The 20,709-nt window shown below is 40.9% G+C and overlaps 1 protein-coding gene across 3 annotated transcripts in view; it reads right to left on the bottom strand.

Moving 5' to 3' along the window:
- Nucleotides 1-19,978, bottom strand: part of rasgrf1 (Ras protein specific guanine nucleotide releasing factor 1) — a 34,179-nt gene extending 14,201 nt beyond the window's left edge. For 2 of the 3 annotated variants that reach the window (XM_054776785.1, XM_054776786.1), the window contains exons 1-11: nucleotides 19,336-19,978; nucleotides 11,950-12,056; nucleotides 11,511-11,658; nucleotides 9,968-10,060; nucleotides 9,654-9,907; nucleotides 7,534-7,613; nucleotides 7,256-7,449; nucleotides 6,134-6,243; nucleotides 3,889-4,007; nucleotides 808-968; nucleotides 75-138 (exon numbers count right to left, since the gene is read on the bottom strand). In XM_054776785.1, the coding sequence (XP_054632760.1) occupies nucleotides 75-138; nucleotides 808-968; nucleotides 3,889-4,007; nucleotides 6,134-6,243; nucleotides 7,256-7,449; nucleotides 7,534-7,613; nucleotides 9,654-9,907; nucleotides 9,968-10,060; nucleotides 11,511-11,658; nucleotides 11,950-12,056; nucleotides 19,336-19,611 (1,606 nt within the window). In that variant the 5' untranslated portion in view covers nucleotides 19,612-19,978. The remainder of the gene's footprint in view (nucleotides 1-74; nucleotides 139-807; nucleotides 969-3,888; nucleotides 4,008-6,133; nucleotides 6,244-7,255; nucleotides 7,450-7,533; nucleotides 7,614-9,653; nucleotides 9,908-9,967; nucleotides 10,061-11,510; nucleotides 11,659-11,949; nucleotides 12,057-19,335) is intronic. The other variant, XM_054776787.1, reaches the window with a different exon arrangement.
- Nucleotides 19,979-20,709: the final 731 nt, after the last annotated feature.

The raw sequence follows: 20,709 nt of genomic DNA, 5'->3' as shown, positions 1-20,709 counted from the left end.
ATATACTCAACAAGCGCCATATGTTTCATGCAATCTGCAATACTGCGTTATGTTATGATGAACAATATACTCACACTCATCATCAGTGCCCTCAGGGTCCTCCATAAGAGTGCAGTCTATAAGGGAGACCACTCCATTCTGCAAACAGACACAATGTTCATTTAGTCTCTTCATGCTAGCCTCATTTTAGATTCAACCCAATGGAATAAATAACCATAGACAAAAAACTCCTGGAACAAAGAAAATGTATGATACATTTGTACTTGCATGTTAAATGCATGTTAAAATTGTAAAAGTACCTGTCGAAAAATGGAAAGCATTTTAATCAACACTGTCAAAAAGTCTGCCTTAACAACAAATGCACTGTTTTGATTGATCTACCAAAATATTACAAATAAAGAGAAGGTAAGGTATTTTTAAAAAGTAAATATATATATATATATATAGTAACGTTAAAGATATTTTTAAATTAATACCCCAGACATCAAAACATAAACATATATATATATATATATATACAGTATATATAGCGTTGTGGCCTCATTTTAGACACCCAAACATCAAACGCCCCCTTTAACGTCGAGCAACGTGAGATAGAACAGTGCCATTCTGCTGCACAAATCAAAGTGACATCAAACATGAACAATGAGCTTCAGTGACAGGCCACTCGTGTCCCTCCAGAGGTCATCACCATTTTGAAAAGCCATGCCATCACCGACCCCCTCTGATGTTCCATAATGCGCTCCATTCAAGCTCACGAGACGGATGCTGCATGAGAGAAGCTGAAGTCAGCAGCCCGGGCCCCACCTTGGTGAGATGAAGTTTTCCCCCAGAACCTCTGGTGCAGATGATTAAATGCTTGGAGAAGAGAAAGCACTGTCTCTCCCCCTCCTTCTTCAAAGACAGAGAGCCCAGTCGCCCACGGGTGATCTTGCCCTTCTCGCTCATCGGTACCTGGATGAGACAGCCTAAGAGTGCAATGGAGACACAGGAGGAAGAAGGAGAAGGAAGATGCAGATACAGTACATGTATAAATATAATGAAACAGTATACAGTGGAAGTATCAAGGTTGAACACACTTGGATAAGGTTGGACAACTGTAGGAAATAACATAATAGGAATCTGTTCCAGGGCGAAAACTGCTGTCAAAAAACAAGTAACATTTTAAAGCATACAGTAAGGACTTAAGGGAACCCACTTCTGTCCACAACCTGTCTATGACAACTCTCATCAAGTCTTGTTCCACTGTGTTCTTAAAGTCAGCAATGTGTGTGTATAAATATACACTGCTCAAAAAAATTAGAGGAACACTTGGAAAACACATCAGATCTAAACTGGGGGAAAAATGATCTTGAATATCTTTCCTGATAATAAATGGGTGATGTATTATTAACAAAATGATGCCACATAATTTGATAGAAATGAAAATGATCACCCTATAGAGGGGGGAAATTTAAAGACACCCCAAAAATGAAAGTGAAAAAATGATGCAGCAGACTGGTCCGTTTAACTAAAATGTCATTGTAGCAACTCAAAAAGATTCTCAGTAGTTTGTGTGGCCCCCACGTGCTTGTACGCATGCCTGACAACGTCGGGGCATGCTCCTAATGAGACTACGGATGGTGTCCTGGGGGATCTCCTCCCAGATCTGGACCAGGGCATCACTGCGGTACCTGGACGCATGGAGGAGATTCCAGGAGACAGGTAGTTACTCCAGGAGAGCTGGACAGGGCCATAGAAGGTCCTTCAACCCTCAGCCGGATCAATATCTGCTCCTTTGTGCAAGGAGGAACAGGATGAGCACTGCCAGAGCCCTACAAAATGACCTCCAGCAGGCCACTGGTGTGAATGTTTCTGACCAAACAATCAGAAACAGGCTCCATGAGGGTGGCCTGAGGGCAGGACGTCCTGTAGTGGGCCCTGTGCTCACTGCCCAGCACCGTAGAGCTCGATTGGCATTTGCCATAGACCACCAGAATTGGCAACTACACCACTGGTGCCCTGTCCTCTTCACTGATGAGAGCAAGTTCAACCTGAGCACATGCGACAGATGTGAAAGGGTCTGGAGATGCCGTGGAGAACGTTATGCTGCCTGCAACATCATTCAGCATGACCGGTTTGGTGGTGGGTCAGTGATGGTCTGGGGAGGCATATCCCTGGAAGGACGCACAGACCTCTACAGGTTAGATAACGGCACCCTGACTGCTATTAGGTATCGGGATGAAATCCTTGGACCCATTGTCACAACCTACGCTGGTGCAGTGGGACCTGGGTTCCTCCTGGTCCACGACAATGCCCGACCTCATGTGGATAGTGTATGCAGGTAGTTCCTGGAGGATGAAGAAATTGATACTATTGACTGGCCCCCACGTTCACCTGACCTAAACCCAACCCAATAGAACACCTCTGGGACATTATGTTTAGGTCCATCCGGCGCCGCCAGGTTGCTCCTCAGACTGTCCAGGAGCTCATTGATACCCTGGTCCAGATCTGGGAGGAGATCCCCCAGGACACCATCCGTAGTCTCATTAGGAGCATGCCCCGACGTTGTCAGGCATGCGTACAAGCACGTGGGGGCCACACAAACTACTGAGAATCATTTTGAGTTGCTACAATGACATTTTAGCAAAATGGACCAGTCTGCTGCATCATTTTTTCACTTTCATTTTTGGGGTGTCTTTGATTTCCCCCCTCTATAGGGTGATCATTTTCATTTCTATCAAATTATGTGGCATCATTTTGTTACTAATACATCACCCACTTATTATCAGGAAAGATATTCAACATAATTTTTCCCCCAGTTTAGATCTGATGTGTTTTCGAAGTGTTCCTCAAATTTTTTTGAGCAGTATATATATAGTATTGTCAATGTCACCATTATTGCTAGAAACGACAACCACAACTACAGTGTCTCGTTACACTAAACTAAAAAGTGCACACAGTGTCCTGTTCAGTGCAAAATAAGCTAAAAAATAAAATCATAGCAGCATTAAGTTGGATTCTACTTCAGCAACTAACAAAATACAGCCAATTCATTTCGGAAGAAAGATTTGCACATGTATGAACGCTTTATTGTCAAGACACGGAACAAAATGACCACAGCAGCTCTGTTAGATAGAAGTACAAAATACTATCATATGAAAACAGAAGAATCAAAATAAAAATACGCACAAATGGAGGAAAACAATGTCAACAAACTGCCATGGGTTGAGAAATCTGTTATCGCTCATTGTGCAAGCAATGGTTAGTTTCAGTTTCAATTTTGGTCGCCAACCGCTTATCTTGACGTCAGTCAGCCAACACGAAGGGCGTTGACATAAAAGGGTTGTACTGTAGGTCAAAACAACGGGTTCACTTAGAACAATAGGTGCCATAGACAATGTAATATCTTATTAACCCGAACATAAGGGGGTATTTTTCCCTCAAGAAAAAAGTCTGAAAAAGATGTGTACTGTAGTCTCATATTCACAGCCTACAGATGTATACATGCAAAGGACTCCCCTCCCCCAATAAATTCAAAGCTTTTCTTCCTGGTACTTAAACACACCACTGAGACATATTTTTCACATATTTTTCAAGATGATTTGTGTGGAATTCCAAATTGTAGCACCAATTGTAGCACTATAGAGTGTCACAACATGTCACATTAGATATATTTTTTCCCCCTCTTTGTCATCCATCACAACCTTTTGGGGATGCCTGACATTTTACAGATTAATCATCACTTGGCCCCAGGTAGAACAATCTAATTACATTTAGAAATTAAAGGCTCTCCTCGTGAGGATGTTCCCCAAAGACGGAGAGAGCGAGAGCTGAATTAAAAAAAAACAACTTTAACCCTCACAGGCCTCAAGTAAAGATGTAAAAGGAATTAGTAGAGGCTGTTACCTTGTCTCACAAAGGTCTGGCTGGTGTCAAGGAGGATCTCACAGCCCTCCACGATCATGCGTTCTATGGCCAGGTTCTTCCTGATGTTCTCCGTCTCGCTCACTTCGTCATGCATGATTCTATGACAAAAAGAACTGTTTTACCTTTTCAGAACCATATGGGGTCCAAATTCACTATGTGGACAAAAGAACTGGGACACAATTACACCAACCAGGGAAAGAAGTGGAGTTGAACCCCACTTTTGCAGCTATACTCTTCTGTGAAGACTTTCTATAGATGTTTGCGAGTATGTCTGTGGGATTTCTTTCTCCATTTGTGGATTCAAAGGTTGGACCTGCTGGCTCAAGCACTCATTGAAATACTTGAAAACAATCCCAAAGTACCGTAATTTCCGGCGTATAAGCCGCTACTTTTTTCTCACACTGCGAACCCTGTGGCTTATACAGTGATGTGGTTAGTTTGTGGTTAATAAGTGGACTCATGACATATCGTGTTTTTCAGAGCAGTCATTTTGTGCTTTTGTGCTCAACATTATAAGTGGTGAGCAATATGACTGATTTCTTTTCAGATTCAATACTGAGTAAAATTCAGGCTGGTATCAGCGATACCGATCCGATACCAATACTTTGTGCAAATACACATAACGTGTCGGGTAAATAAAAAATTAAAAAAAATTTCAAATCATTGCATAGCTCATGAAATGAAGAATATAAGGCATCAGAGTAATATTTTAATTTATTTTAAACAACTGCATAACATTTAGACAAGGTCTCAATATTTTAGTTACTCTCCACTTTGTTCCAGTTAATGATATACATTTGCTCAAATAACTAAAGTATCAAAGTATTGATATTTTGATTTGAGAATCTATTTTAGAGCCTAAAGATCTGGTATCGGAATTATCAATATTCCAGTATCGATCCGCACATCACTACTCATCATGGAGAATGCGTGGAGAGGTGTATGTGATGTGCGGCTTTCGGGGTGAAAGTGATCGATCTTGTCGCTTTTGTCGGGAGGCCCACTCTTTCCGGCGGGTTTCGGGGGGCTGGAATGCTGCATACTTGTGAAAACAGCACGGTCTCGGGGGCTGATCTGCCTTGGGGCGGACAACGAAAGAAGGAGAGAGACCGGCGGCATGTTTGCTGATGGAATATTGTGGGGCTGACACTTTCAGAGGATGACTTCAGTGGTTTAGTGGTTTCTTCCCAAGAGGAGGAGGACAGCGATGAATGACTTTTCTGGTAGGCTACTGTTTAACCAGCCGTGTTACACGTGCTGTTTGGCACTGTTTGGAAAAAAAACATTTATTTCAGTAAAAGTTTATAAAATCTTTCTGTGCAACATCTTTCAGTGTACTAAATATCCCATGTTCTGACGTAGACACCTGCGGCTTATAGATGAATGCGATTTATAGTCTGCAAATTTCGTGGGTGCATCTTAAATACCACTGTGCTCTATAGTCCGGAAATTACGGTAAGTGAATATACCCTTTTGCTTTTGTGACTTTCTCCACAAATGTGCATTACAATATGTACAATATATGATATTCTATTTTACTTATATGTTTTATGCATCCATCCATCCATCCATCCATCCATCCATCCATCCATCCATCCATTTTCTTCACCGCTTGTCCGTACTAGGGTCGTGGGTATGCTGGATTCTATCCCAGCGGTCTTTGGACGAGAGGCGGTCTCCATCCTGGACTGGTACCCGGCCAATCTATTTTTTAATGCTTACACTACCTGGCACCATTTTTCGGTGTCACCTTTTGCACCAATACAAAATTAGTGGATGAAGTTGATCCGGCAATTTCCTACCTTCTACCATTATCAAAGCTGTAACAACGGTAGGATGTGTGAAAAGGTATTCGGCGATACTGGGTCTGGGTGTGAAGATTAACAACCAACACTCACTTTCCCCTCCCTTTTGTGTTGAAAGCAATTGTTGCTGGTAAGTATTATATACAGTATGTCGTACATACTGGTGTCGGCATGCTCTCTTTACTGAGTTTTGTGTGAAAGGCACAGGCAATTCATTGCCAGAGCTATTGTTACGGCTCCAATGCAGCTATTATTTTGGTATCTCTGAGGCCTGCTTGATCCATCTGCAACACCCACTCAAGTATCCAAATATGGTTCCCTCCACTCAATAGGGCTAATTAGGAGGCGTCTGAATAGTTTTGTCCATCTATTTTAAGTCTTGCAGGATTCCGGATATGATACTCTTCATCTTTATTTACCTTGATAGCTCCTCCAGCTTCGATTTGGCGTAGTCCAGGCTGTTCCGCTCTATGTGTTCATGGGGCGTGTGCGCCAGAAGTTCATGAAGCGTAAGGATATAGCGGGGTATCTGCAGAAAACAACAACAAACAGGGGAGTTGCTACAATATTAAAGGTAACGTGTAAATGTGGCACTATGCACACGACAGTACGCACACACACACACACACACACACACACAAACACACGTAAACCTGCTAATAAGAGGCAGATCAGAGGTGAGTGCAATATCTGCTCATCAGCAAAAAATGTATTATCAGCACAGCACAGCCTGCAGCAAAAGCCCCAGCAGAGTGGACTGTCAAAGAAAGTGCATGTCTTGCCAGAAATGAGGCTTTATTAAAGCTCGAGCTCCAAAAAAACAACAGCTTCTTACAGGCATGAACTACACTACGGGGGTACCAGGAGCAAAAACAGACGTCTTGCTGCTTAGGTTGTTGATTAGTGAGGCCACAATACGGGACAAGTAGGAGTGCTGGCTCGGATGTGTCCACATTCATCAGCACACACCACATTAGACCAACTACACTTGTGTGTGTCTTTCTTGACATACTGCCGGGGCTGAGGCCTCCCCTACTCCCCCATCAACATTCACACTTAAATTGTGGACTATTTCTAACCTTATTTAACATTGAAATTCTTCTTAGCAACAGTTTAAAAAAATCATCAGAATGCCTTTGTGAAATTAAAAGTCTTATTTGTCACCATAGAAACTAAAACCTGTATGAATGTAAAAATATATACTTGTGTTTATTTTTTTGAAGCTGCTGCACCTCAAACAAAGTCCTCTGGCACGCCAGTCTTTAAAATCAGGAAATATGAAATAAAAGTTTAATGTGTAAAAAATATAATGTATACTTGTTTTTATTTTTGTCAAGCTGATGCACCTCCAACAAAATTTTGTAAAATCAATTAACAAAATTTAATACATTTATTTTTTAACAACTTCAGTTATGTTTGAATTGATACACTGCGATTTTATAGTATTTTATAGTTGTTACATTGTTGTTTTTTTTACACAATTCCAGTTGCAGCCAACAAACCACCACCTTGACCCATCAGAGAGACATCACGGAACTCACCTGGAACATGGGGTAGGTGAGAAAGGTCTCCAGGGTTCTCTCCTCACAGTCTGGTTTGGCCTCGTACTGCTTCAGCAGCTTGTCGAAATCACGGTTCTGCTTGCAGTGGGCCAGGATCTGCAGGCTGTATTGGTGGTTCCTCACAAACTCCTGATAGATGTTCAGCATGGGCAGCAGGATGTCGAACAGGTCGGCTAGACAAAAACATCATTTTATATCACTTTGCATTGTAAATCAAATGCCATTAACTGTTAAAATCAATGAAAATGTCTTCTTACCCAACACCAATGTTGGCCAGCTGGCTATTCTGGCTTTTAAACCCTGGTAGAAGATCTGATGCAGAAACATGATAGTTTCACTGCAAATAAACGGGAAAAGAAAATGAGCAAATTATGAGTTACTCATGTCGCGGACATCCAGTGAAGTTGCACTGTATGCGAGTGCTGATCGAAACGGGCTGCTTGTTGAGCGTGAATGTGCTCCGGCGAGGGCGTGGGTGGATTTCTATTAGGCCAATGAGGGTGCATGCAGATTAGTGTGCAATCTGAGTGTCCAATGTTTGTCTGAAGGGATATATAAACTTAATATGACACTGTTGGTATACATCAAGAAAGGCATACCGCACACCGTCACAAATGTGGGCCCATTTATCTCCCTCAAGGTACGATCTATACTAATATACCCCATGATGGCAAGTGGTTTTAGTGAACCCCCTAAAGCAGGGGTTTTGTGAGCGACAGTGAGTCTCCTTTCAGAGAATAATATTACAGTTGGGGCCACTCCTGCGCCCCAAAAACATGACTTTCTGGAGCATATTGTGTGAAGTTTTCTGCTCATGCCTGACTGTTTAGTCCCTCACGTTAGGAAGTAAAAATCAATTAATTTTTCCTTGAACCGTAGCAGAAGTTAGTACAGGTCAAATGCTTTTATAGGGCCGTCAAATGATTAAAATTGTTTATCTCATTAATTAAGCTGATTAATGTTTTCAAATTCATTAATCAAGATTAAACGCTTGCATTTGCGTCATTTGCAGCTACTGTATGTCTGAAATATGCCCATGTTTACTGTATTTTATTAACAAAAAGCTAAATAACAGCACATGATTATATATATATTATAACCGCTCCTAGTGAAATGCAAATTTAAATCAAGCTAAACGATACCACACATGTCTGAAAATCTATTTACCTAAGACTAATCTATTTAATAGCAGCAGAACATTTGAATCACACTTTAACCGCGTAATCTTGAGGGTTATGGCTGCAACAGTAGCCCGTGTTATTATTGTGATGAGTATCTTACCATTATTGTGCCTTTTGCTGATAAATTAAACCTGTAATAAAAGCCTGTTGTTCCAGCGAACAAGTCTGGTGCTTGACCCACAGAACAATTATTGATACCTCGTGACCAAGGTAAAATAATATATTCACAATTTGAACCGTCTTCTTATGGCTTATATTTGTATTTTAGTTGATTTTGCCATTTTTGTACTTGAAAATGCTTAATTTAGGCACAAAATACATACAATTTGCTTAAATATGCATATATTTGTTTTACTAATAATAGGCCGTATTCAACCACGAAAGAACAGGATTTATTCATTAATATATGTTTGAAAAAACGTGATAGAGTGAAGCGGCGAGGGACCACTGTACATGGAATTGGAATTGCACTGCTGTTGATGTATTAAGGTACAAATAAAGTTATTAAAGAGTGACTGTGGGGATGTTACACTGTGCCTTCATTTGCCAGCATAACAGAGAGGTGTAGCTTGCCATGATGCGCGTGCGTTAATTACACTAAAGATTTTAACATAATGAATTAAATAATTTAGTTATCACCGTCACCGTGTTATTTTTGACAGTCCTCGTTTTTTTGTGTTCTTTTGACAAATAAAATCAATGAAGTGCGTCAAATAAGCTATTTCAAATATTAATTTCAAACTACATTTTCAAAGAAAAAAAAATATTGTTTCTGGCATTTTATAGAATAAAGATACTCACGTTGACACATACAAGAAGCTACAAACAAATAACAGAGAAAAATATTGATGTGAGGTCAGAAGTCACTGAGAGATACTGGTTCATCATTTTTGTTGTAGTACTTCCCAAAAAATGTTTGAGGTCAAGGCTCCTATAAGTTCTTTCTTAACAAACCCCATCAGTCCATGCCTCTGTACACTGCACTTTGAGTCATGAAAGAGAAAAGGGCTATCCCCAAACAGATTGCACAGAGTTTGAAGCATGTAACAGCAACTAAAATGTCATGGGAATATGAACAACGACAGCGCTGTGACCCAATACTTTTGTCCAAATGGTGATTAAACACCATTATGGACAAAAATTGGGATTTAGAAGCGCTACCATTCAAATGACTTTGTCTAACGAAAGGTTCCAACCTGTTGAGGAATATACTGCTGACGTCGTCATGGGTAATGGGTGGTTTCTTAGAGCTGGCGGCCATGCGGAGTGGCCTCAGGAAGTTGTTGACGAGGATGTGCAGCTGCTGCACGTACTCGGCCTCCGAGTCCAACATGCTGAACACCACTTGGTTCCTCTTTCTCATGCTCTCGGCGTGTGGTGAGCGGATGTAATCCTGGATGATGGTCTTCCACTTTCTCCTGCAGATCCAGCCTCGCAGGAAGCTCTGAACCTGCGAAAACAAAAACTTGTAGTCATGTTTTTAAATGGAGAAAAGTAGTACAGCTTTTACCTTTTTGATCTTCTTGATTTCAGAGTCATCCTCAGTCGGGGCCGCCGCAGGACTGGCGTGGATCTTCTCATTATCTTTGAGCAGCCCAGCGATCTGTCACGGAGTAACAGTTCACCGTCACACACTTCTCACTTACTGTACGGTCAACACAATGACTGAGTCAACAGAAGAACACTTCCAGCTCTGCATGCATCCATAATTTATTTACACTGGTCATTTAAAGCCACTTTATATGATGACAAATGGTCAAATAAGACAAAACCTCACACAGAGCTGCAATGAACTGTTTGAAGCCAAGTGTCTCCATTTACTATGTAGCCAGCGAGTGCAGCTAATTGTCATTGCATTTCATGGAAGAGATGCTACAAAAAAAAAAAAAAGAATTTATGCATATTCCCCGCTACTAATTCTATTTCACAGGCGTCACATTTGCACATGAAAGCAAAATGACTATTTGATGTGAAGAATGGCAGCCCTGTTGGAGGCATTGTGCAAAGTGGAGAGTGCTTGTTTGCCTGAGCACAGCGCCCCCTGTCACATGCACCGCCCTCCTTCTCTCACATTGCATGCTGAATTTGCATAAAATTGTGCTGTTTTAAAGGGAAATGATGGAAAACTGACTTTTTCATTGCTTGTATACACATAGTTGGGTCTTTGGAGAGCCAGCCCACCCATCAACTGTGAAATTTCATGTTCAAGTAGGTAATTTTTTGTGAGCTTCCTATGTCAGAAAGTGTTTGTGGTTTGCGGTTTCTTTACGTTAGCCATTAGCCACACGCTAACAATTGATGTAACTGGACTGGTCGCCAGCCAATCGCAGGGCACATATATACAAATAACTATTCACACTCACATTCATACCTATGGACAAGAGTCGCCAATTAACCCAACATGCATGTTTTTGGAATGTGGGAAAAAGCCGGAATACCCGGAGAAAACCCACACACGCATGGAGAACTCCACACAGAGATGTCCAACGTCAATTCGAACCCAGATCTTCCAGACCTCCTGACTGTGTGGCCAACACGCTGAGTGGAGTTTGGATGTTCTCCCCGTCCGTACTCCGGCTTCCTCCCACATTCCAAAAACATGCAGGTTAGGTTAATTGGTGACTCTAAATTGTCCATAGGTATGAATGTGAGTGTGAATGGTTGTTTGTCTATATGTGCCCTGTGACTGGCTGGCGACCAGACCAGGGTGTACCCCACCTCTTGCCCAAAGCCAGCTGGGATAGGCTCCAGCATACTCGCGACCCTAGTGACAATAAGCGGCATAGAAAATGGATGGATGGATGGATGGATGGATGGAGGACAGCCAACCAAAACAGGCTGCTTTGAACAGGGCTGTCTATTGAGGGTTTTTATGTGTGATGTAATTCCTGATCCTTGGAGTATTTTAACCCCAACAGTCCTATACATTTTATTAAGAGACCCGGGAAGTGTTTACATTTGTGAAAAATGACATAATATCACATCTAAGCCAATTCCCAGAATTTTGCAACTCTAGTAACTTGGAAAGTGAAAAAATTAGGTGCTTTTTGTACCTCAGACTTGAGCCTCTCAATCTCAATTTCCCCGTCTTCTATCTGTTGTCGAAGTTGCTTAGCAACCGTTTTCTCCGTCTCCACAATTTGAAGCAGATGAAGATACTTCTGCATGAGAGTCTCGTGCTCGGTGGCCAAGTTTCTGTAACTGTAAGATGCACGCACGCACACACACGCAGAGGCACTGGGTTGTCACTTGGGCTACGGCTTTCACATCCAAGTGTTCAGTATGTGGCTGAAATCAAAGCAATTAGGAATTCTTGTGGACAAAGCACTTTCCTCCATCACGTTTCTTATGTAACCACGGCAACATGTCCTCCCCCTCTCCTCCATAGATTGAGCAAATCAGTCAAATATTACTTACCCTCAGGCCGACATACTAATTGCAGCGTCTGCACATTTCACAGACAAAGTGTGCTTTTGTTTCCTTTTTGGTTACCTGGCGTGTGATATGGCGGCCACCCATTCATCGCAGTCCTTCACGTCTTCTGTGCGTAACTCGAGCGCCTTTTGGTTTTCGTGGGTGAAGCTGATAGTGAAATAATACTGAAAGAAAAAGGGAAACAAAAAGGTGCCATCAGAAAGCATCACCTGGGCTACATTCTTTCAGATCAGATCAAAATAAGGTTTGTTTCAAAATCCCCTATTATGCTCAGCTTGCCTGCATTATGCAATTCTGATATTCAACACTGGGTGGTGCTGTTCTGACAACTCATCCTAGGGATGAGTTACAGATAATGCATTTTTGCCGAGTACGAGCAAGAAACAAGTACAGCTCGTCATTATTCGTAATCGTGATGAAGAAAAATCCTCATTGGGTAACTATTTATGTATTCACTCTTCACGCTCTGAGATTGGCCAGTCACACACAGCGACCGCCCCTCTCTAGACAGACTCCCTCCATCCAGAGAGAGGAGTATGCGGTGCATTTGACAAGACAGAGTTGAAAACGGCTCGTGTTGCGTTGGTCACTGCGGACTGTTTCTTTTTTAAGTTACTTGATAAACTTGTTTTGTTATGTACGTTGTGCGTTTGACGAGACACGGCTCGTGTTGCATCAGTCACTGCCCGTGTGTTTTTTTTTCTTTTCGTCTGCTTGCTTCTAATTTGTCTGGTGATATAAAGTCAGTTGGAAAACTTTGCTCATAGTACTGAACGCGGTGCTTTTTGAGAAAACTATTACTACTGAACAAGTCTGACAGATTATTTCCCTGTTTGCCATCACTGGATGTTTGCATACTTACATACACCAACTTCACACAGATCATTAAAAAATAATGAAATAATAAAGTCTTACAGATCACTTACACACATACACAGTACACATATAGATGAATAATGAACAATACATATAGCAACTTCTGATCAATCCATGTCAGTTTCAGACTTAAAATAATGTGTGCTCAGTGCTCAGGTATAGAGGGTAGGTACTGTATTGACCCAAATATAAGACAATCCTGATTATAAGATGAACCCTCTTTTTCAAGAACGTTTTTTGGAAAAACATTTCAAAAGACAAAATCAAAGACAAAAAGGCAAAATTAATGTTTTTAAACATCACGTTTTCAGTACCAGTGAATACAACAACTGGTAGATTGCAATTAAGTTGTTGTTTTGCTCTTTTTTTTTTACTCTGCTTCATTGATCACCATTATCATAACACCTCCACTGTTGTTTGCTAACTTGCCCTTCAATCTTTGAACCATTTTTGGCTGCATCTCTCCAGGTCATTGGTGTGTATGTGTGTGAGTGTGTGTGAATGACAGCATGTTTAATTCTCTAAACGTCGAATATAATCTCTTTCAGCCTTTTATGAAAGAAAAAAATACAGTCTTATATTTGGGTCAATAGTACATCTTGATCATTTAATTGGTTTTACTGTACCATGTTTAATAATCAAGATGAAGAATGTCATCTGTCTGTTCTAGATAGACATCTTTGTGTCGCGTTTGGACCAAAGCTACTTGTGTCTGTGTTTGCGTTACTGCCATCCTCCTGAACTAGTTAGGAGGCAGATTTACAAGCATATGAGGGCTCGGGGAAGCCACATCTTCTCCTCGCTCGCTTGTGCAAGGGATGGATGGCTGGATGCATGGAGCGAGGCAAACCTCCTCCATCTCTGTTCCTGGGATGTCTCTCTTTAGTTCCCAAGAGGAAATGCCATAAGACATGGAGGCTGCTGGAGCCACGGCCAATTATGTAACTGTACGATACCTGTTTCCTAGCAACTCCACTCGACGTGAACATTTGGGCTGTTGTTGCGTTTTTTTTTTTTGTGGTGTCACTCCAGTCTTGACAAGCGCGCTTGTTTTTCTTTTGCAGTGCATGCAGCAGCTAATTGGGAAGGGCTATGACGGATATTTTTGATATTAAACATCATTCAGCATTGGAGGGACGCTCCTCTGTCGAAGCTTTTCAAGGGTCAGCCTGGTTTGTGACACCACGCTCATCTTTGGCCCCGCAAATGTTCAACAGGCGCCTATCAACCTGCGACTGATCGTTATTCACGGCTGACTGCTGCTCCTCCATCTTCACATTCATTGGGTATTCATCCTGATGTCAAAGAAGAATCTATTTCTGGCAGAGAGGCACGCATGTTGCTGTACTTTACTCCCCCCACCTCCCCATCCCCACCCCTTCCTTCTCACGGTCGCTCTTCGAATGCAGTGTGCGTCTGGTGAAGAGGGGCGATGTCAAACACGCTGTCTGCTACCTGATTTATATTTACAGCTCAGTCATGCATCTTTAAAATCATTACAGGTACTCAAGAGTCAGGAAATGTGTGAAATGAGACGGGCCTGATGTTATCACATCACAAAGTCTCACCTACCAGCATGCTGTTGTAGTGAAATGAAGAAAGCGTTCATTGATTTTGCAATAAAAATGCTCGGTCCTGACAGATAACAATTTAATAATATGTTGTGGTCTACAACTGCACTGCATCACACCGACAGCTGTTTCTAACATTGACCTTATTTAGCTACATGCACAATATATAGGTTCCGTAGAACAACGGCATGAACGGAGTGAGCCCTTCTGTCAGTCATACAGTCTCTTTGTCTTGGTGGGTGGAGGCGGGACCGCTAGCATACACACAGAGTGCGGAAGAGTATAACATAGTAGACATTCAATTAGTAGTTTTAAATATATTGTCATTTATTTTTTCATTATACTTTTCTTAAAGTAATATTAGAATCTCGTCTCGTTCTCGTAGACCCAATCTAGTGCATCGTCTCGTCCTTGTGGCACCCCTAATTTATAATATTACAAACAGCTCTCAGTATGATGCAGTGCAGTTGTACACCAGTGCAAACATATTGTTACATTAATAACTACCAAAATTGAGTATTACCTTTGCAAAGGGAGAATTATTAATACAACTATTGTATTGGATCCCATTACATTGTGCAGGTGTACCTAATGAGGTGTCCAGTGAATGTACTTGCATTCTTTGTGTGCTGGTCATTAAATGTGTGATAATTAAATTGTCATTTAACTTTGTGCACATTATATTGATATTGTAAGATACCTATTTAGATCACTGCACTCTGATTATAATGAAACAGCGTTTCCATACCATATTACATTAAACTGGCTTGTCCTCCAGTTCTTGTCTTGTCCCGTCAGTGTTTTCGATATACATCTGAACCCAAAATCTTTCATAAAGTGACAAGATTTTGAGTTAAAGGCAATTTTTCTTTGTTGAAGCTAGAAACAGCACAAGAAAGTGCCAAAATATATATTAAAACTTTGAGTTTCTAAATGATTCATATTCTTTCTCAATACATGTTCTGAATGTATTGTTGATTAGAATGAGCTCTGGATTATGAAAGACGTTTACAGGATGCAGAATGGTCCAAAGATTATCAAAATATAAAACAATTCAAAAAATGTAATTTAACTTAATTTTATTTAGCTGCAAGGTAGCTTTTTTTTTTATTGTACACTCTACAAAATAAACGCAACACTTTTTTTTTCTTTCATGAGCTGAACCCAAAGGTATAAAACTTTTTTCTATATACACAAAAGGCCTACTTCTCTCAAATATTGTTCACAAATCTGTCTACATCTGTGTTGGTGAGCACTTCTCCTTTTCCCAGATAATCTGTCGATCTCACAAGTGTGACATATCAAGATGCTGAGTAGACAGCATGTTTATTAGGCTAAGGCTGGCCACAATTAAAGGCCCCTCCAAAATGTGCAGTTTTATCACACGGGACAATGCCGCATGTGTTGCAAGTGTTGAGAGAGTGTGCAATAGGCACGCTGACTGCTGTCCACCAGAGCTGTTGCACATGAATTCAATATTAATTTCTCTACCATAATCTTCAAAGGCGTTTCAGAGAATTTGGAACAAGATGGCATCCATTAAACACAGACCACAGCTGAATTTGTTGTGCATCATAGCGCATCTGTATATCGATACAGTGATATTAGACGTCCAGTAAACTGTACATTATCTTCAAAACACTTACACAAAGCACAGGAAACAGCATGTTTTTTCAATTGCATGTGCGTCTAATTCAGCATAAAATAAAACACTCGTAAGGCAATAGCGACAACTTCTGTTGTTCCATACGTTTTAGAAACATGAGTTAATGTTGCACATTTTTTATGACACAAACCAAAATGCTCTTTTATTTGTGTCCAAACAAAAACACTGAGTTTTACATCATGGCCAATTATGTCCCCCCCAACACACTGCCACAAATTATGTGCAGACCTGTGGGAAACGCTGGCGTGTACGGCGCCGTGTGGGTGAGTGATTTACAGTTGTCAACTTTATGGATGGAGTGGTCCATGGTGGCGGTGGGGTTATGGTATGGACAGGCGTATGACAACAAACACCTGCATTTTATTGATGGAATTTTGAATGCAAAGAGATACTCTGGCAAGATCCCGAGGCCCATTGATGTTGCATTCACCCACAACCATCACTTCATGTTGCAGCACGATAATGCATCACCCCATGTTCCTAGAAGCTGAAAACATCCCTTTTCTTGCATGGTCAGCACCCAGTGATGGGATGCTCTGGATTGGTGTATGAAAGCATGTGTGAGTTCCTGCCAATATCCAGCAACTTCACACAGCCACCGAAGAGTGGACCAACATTGTACAACCCACAATCAACAACCTGATCAACTTTATACAAAGAAGATGTGTTGCACTGCGTAAAGCAAATGGTGATCACAACAGAAACCGACTGGTTTTATGAGTTTTACCAATAAAATAAGACTGCACATTTTGGAGTGGCCTTTGCATGCTGCATGCATGCCGTGTCATCATCACCTTGATATGCCACACCTGTATTATCTCAGCAAAGAGACGTGCTCACCAACAAAGATTTACAGAAATTTGCCAACAATATTTGAGAGAAATCGACCTTTTGTGAACAGAGTAAACATTTTAGATCTTTGAGTTCAGCTCATGAAAAATGGGAGCAAAAGCAAGTGTTGCCGTTATATTCTTGTTGAGTGTAGTTTCGTGTGCCTTAAGTATCTACTTTTTCTAATATCCTGCCATGTGAAGTGCAGGTAGTTTGCTAAACAACACACAGCTCATAAAAGAAGCAGATGTCCAACTTCTGCTTGTTTGTTTCCTAACACAAATCAAAGTCGTGTTGTGTTCACTTCTTAATGGGCTAAGGTCTCTTTGATTAGTGTTACTAACTAATTTAACTCATGTTGTGTGCTCATGTCATCAGCAAAAATGTGAGACAACACTTCTTCTCCCTTCCAGTTTGGCCCGCCTCTTCCCACTGCATCATTCTTTAGGATGCAAATAAGTGTTGCCATAGAAACCCTGAGCTGTAATGCCCCCCGCCACACACACACACACACAAAACACACACTAGGATCAATTTAATGGTAGAAAATGAGTATTAAAAGGGTGCTGTCTTCATTAACGCTGCTTATTTACATTCTTTAAATTACATTTATGTTTAAACATTCCATCCTAATTTTGGCATGCAACTATAGCATCGGTGCTATTGCATTCTGCTTCATCAGCACCAGGACAGATGCTCTCAGAACTGACTTTTGTATGTGCAGTACAGCAGAACCTCGGTTAGCATCATTCATTTGTTTCAGAATGTCCGACTCTAGACAAAATGGATGTGACCCGAATCAAATCTTCCCATAAAGAAAGAATGTAAATCCAATTAATCAGTTCCAGAAAGCCAAAAATGTTAAGTCACTTCTGTTTCCAAAGACTCGATGTGGCAGCAAAATCAACCACCACCACTTTACTGTTTTCAGTCACGTGAAAAATCACGTCTTAAATGAAGGTAAAAGTAACCTTAAATGTTCATTTATCCCCTTTATTGATTGTGTATTTCTATGCATTACGAATTGTTTTCTGCATGCAAAACTATAAAAAGATGCTTTGTGTTAACAGTTTTCAGTCAGCCGCTGATGACATCATAGAGAAACGACATAACTTCCGGTTCTGGTTGACATTTTGTAAGCTAGCTAATAAGAAGTACAAGTAAGGACGTTTTGTGATAAAAAAAAAAATACATTAAGAACACAGCTGAACACAGCAGTATATTAACAGCACAACAAGATGCATGCCATATTGAACGCTAAACGGAAAATGCACGCAAACCGAGGCAAAATCATGGCGCAAATTTTCAATGTCAACCGAAAAACACATTAACAGGGGCGGACACTGAGCAACGTTCCACTCTATGTACAGAGCTGCACAGTGGCCCAAAGGCACGCAGTGCATCACACAATTAACCCGACAGATACTTTGTCACATTTCGGCTTGCTAAAAAGAGAAAGATCTAAGCAGATCTTTATAAAAATCACTTCCAGAATGACACCATTAGTAAATGAAAAAATTATGGCAGATATTGGCATACGCGTGCATAAAAACACTGATGTGTCGTGAACCCTCTTCCTGCCTGTTTGGAGGGGGGGGGGCGATGAGGAAAACAGACATGCATGCACATGGTAATGTATTGATGGCGGCAAAATTATCAACTTCATTTTCATTTATTGTGTGATTATTTGATTAATTTATAAAAGTTTCAGACCTACTTTTTCCCGAATGAGAAATTTTGTCACGTCTTAATCTTGCAAGATCTTGTGATATTAGACAAATGTGCTTTTATACGTTTGCTGAACAGCATCTCCTTCTTATGTGGTTAAATGACTTCTAATTACTGTATACATTTCCTGTATGGTTTTATATAGTCCATCTGCTTAAAATTCATTCATTTTCAAACGACACGTAAAGCATCATACTTCCAATTACCCAATTCAGGCCTTTTAAAATGAAATCACTGCTGTGTACTTTAACCAAAATATCACTCTTTAACCACACGGTGGCCCTGTTGAGCCCACAACTTTTTTTTATTATTATTATTAGGCAGATCGCAGCACCCCAAAACGATAAGTTAAAAAAAACACACACACACACCAAAAAGTGAACAATCAAATACAAATCCCTTACATGACACTTACATATTAACATTTTATATTTAAAACTACAGTGCGTTAAGCATTAAAAAGGCACGTTAACCGCTGTTTTGCTGCATGCACTGCACGTAAAGCAGAAGACTGCACCAGGCGTTGCTGCTGTGATATCATGAGGTGTTAATATTGTTACCTCATCATTAATGCCATGCATGGATTACATAACGTGCAAGACAGCAACCTGCAATCTCGCACCGCCTTTTTTTTGCCTCATATTCAGGTCACCATGCAAGCAATAGAGCAAAATAAACCATGCATCTGCAGAATGAAGCGGAAAGGAGAGTTTAAAGACATTATGAAACGTTTCAAACGATAAAACACTGTGTCGGTGTGTGCGTGCGCACCTGCTTTTCCAAACACTCCTTGGCCGAGAGCGAAGGTTTGGGCGAAGGCGCTCTGTCGCATATGCATCCTTCCAACAGGTACAATCCAGAGGGCCGAGAGCTGGACTCGTTCTCAAAATAAAACAGCATGTTTTGCAAGAGTGCAAACCACTTTGTGTGCCATTTCGTGTTGTCCGAGCTCTTCTTGCTTAAGCACCCCTTCCTTGTGCCGTCCTTCTTTGCCAAAAGACCCAGGTAGGTGACATGGCCATCATTTAGCCGTATTCCCTTCTGCATTTTGGGGGGTGATGAGACTTTAGCGTGCGGCTTACACGGTCCTTACATCATTTCTCAAAAAACAAAAGAATTTCCAGAAAGACACGACTAAGTCAAAAAGCAGCAACAACAGCAGCAGAAGCTCAAGTCCAGCATCTCAAAAAGAAGTCCCTGCGGGTCCACATTGTGCACTGGTGGCGACAAGAGAGACTAGATGAGAAGGGATGATCCTTGTGTGCTCTCCTCCCGTGAAGAGAAAAAGAAGAAGAAAAGATCTCCAGAAAGCAGCAGGCTGACTGCTGAGCGAGGCAGAGCTGGCTCAGGTCACATGACGCATGCTTGGGGAAACAGATTTCAGCACCTCGGACAGGGACCACTCCACAATATGCTGCACCAATACTCCAGTTCTCCCCTCCTTCACTCACCAATAATGACAAAAAAAAGACACATGCTGTCCAATACAGTCTTGTCCATTGGTTTTCCTACTGGATAGGACATAGAATCCGTACTTTGGTTGAAAAACAATGCGTGTATTTACAGTATGTGATTGCATACATTGATATAACAAACATGATGTTATTTTATGTTATTCAATTATTCATTCATCTTTAACCTCCCTACTTACTATAACTTATTTCATTTTCTATTATTCATTCTAAATATTAATTCAAAATTGCTACTTATGTAATCATTTTATTTTCCTTTTTATCAACACCTTTTAGTCTTTGCTTTTACTTTATCACGCCACAAGCTATACTCTAAATCTTTTGTACTCCCATTTGATTATTATTACATATTTGTCTCACATTTTATACTGACAAACAGACATTTCTGTTAGAACATCATTAAGAAGTTCATTTTTCATAACATTTTGGTTGATCCTCCAAATTGTGCAACTTTTGGTGTGTTTGCTTCTGCTGCTGCTGCAGCTTCCGCTGTATTGTTACAAAAATGAGCGTTATTATAGTATACTTTGTTTTGTCTACTTGTATTGTCTCTAGGCTGTATGGGTATACCTAATAAAGTGGCTTCCTTTTTGTGAGATTGCCCATTCGGATCACGTTCTACGGGTATCGGTGTCAAAAGCGGTCGTACCGCTGACCGTGTGTTGCATGTTTT

This window comes from Dunckerocampus dactyliophorus, chromosome 5 (genome assembly GCF_027744805.1).
Source record: "Dunckerocampus dactyliophorus isolate RoL2022-P2 chromosome 5, RoL_Ddac_1.1, whole genome shotgun sequence".
NCBI lineage: Eukaryota > Metazoa > Chordata > Actinopteri > Syngnathiformes > Syngnathidae > Dunckerocampus > Dunckerocampus dactyliophorus.
The sequence above is the reverse complement of the archived record's forward strand: the minus strand, read 5'-3'. Positions and strand labels throughout refer to the sequence as shown.